Raw genomic sequence first — 863 nt, 5'->3', positions numbered from 1 at the left:
TGGTTATCATTGTAAACAACAGAATGACTTAAATGCTTAATACTTACGTGTACAATTCATTTGGCTTGAATCAGGAACGAAACCTATTTGACACAGACAACGGTAACCAAGCCCATCATTGTCAGAGGTATGAGTCACAACACAAATATGTTGACATTTAGCCTGCTTGCATGGATTTCTTCCTATTTAAATATAAAACTATTGTTCTAAACTCCTGGAGATATTTTGTACTTACAATACAAGAATAATTTTTTACAATAAATTCAGCAATTATTACACGAAAGGCAGAAACACTTAACTTCATTCAAACGTTTATTATTTGGACCAACTGTGAGCTGGTCAATACTCTTTCAAAAAGGAGTAATGTGAATCTGTATTCATGTAGTGAAAAATAATCCTTTCTATTAAAAGCACAAGGCCTGAAATTTTGAGGGACGGGTTAAATTAGCCCACCAGAGCCCAACTAGTACTTATCTTATTGAGCCTGAATGGATGAAGGGCAAAGTCGACCTCGGTGGAATATGGTAAAAAAAATGACAATTTTATTTGACAATGGCAGTAAATACTTTATGCTAAATATGATTTTTAGCCATAAACTGAATTCCATTGATTGAATTGACCTAAAGTTTCTCTTGAATTTATATCATTAAAATAGATGACTTCTAATACAATAATGTTTGATGTCCATAACTGCGAAGGTGCACAGTCTAGTGGTTAGGGTGTTATACTCATAATCATAAGGTCAGGGTTTCAATTCCCAGGTCAGTAGTGTGTTGTGTTCTTGAGCTAAACACTTCATCTCACATTGCTGCAGTCCACTCAGCTGTAAATGTGTCACCCATTGATGGACTGGTATTCCATCC

At 35.0% G+C, this 863-nt stretch overlaps 1 protein-coding gene across 1 annotated transcript in view; it reads right to left on the bottom strand.

Moving 5' to 3' along the window:
• LOC106882070 (low-density lipoprotein receptor-related protein 2-like) overlaps nucleotides 1-863 on the bottom strand; it is a gene marked incomplete at both ends in the record, with an annotated part of 5,868 nt that overhangs the window by 1,382 nt on the left and 3,623 nt on the right. Inside the window, one exon of the mRNA XM_014932633.2 lies at nucleotides 48-182. Coding sequence (XP_014788119.2) covers nucleotides 48-182 — 135 coding nt within the window. The remainder of the gene's footprint in view (nucleotides 1-47; nucleotides 183-863) is intronic.

This window comes from Octopus bimaculoides, unplaced genomic scaffold, assembly GCF_001194135.2.
Source record: "Octopus bimaculoides isolate UCB-OBI-ISO-001 unplaced genomic scaffold, ASM119413v2 Scaffold_187866, whole genome shotgun sequence".
Classification (NCBI taxonomy): Eukaryota; Metazoa; Mollusca; class Cephalopoda; order Octopoda; family Octopodidae; genus Octopus; species Octopus bimaculoides.
This window is presented reverse-complemented; position numbering and strand designations above follow the sequence as displayed.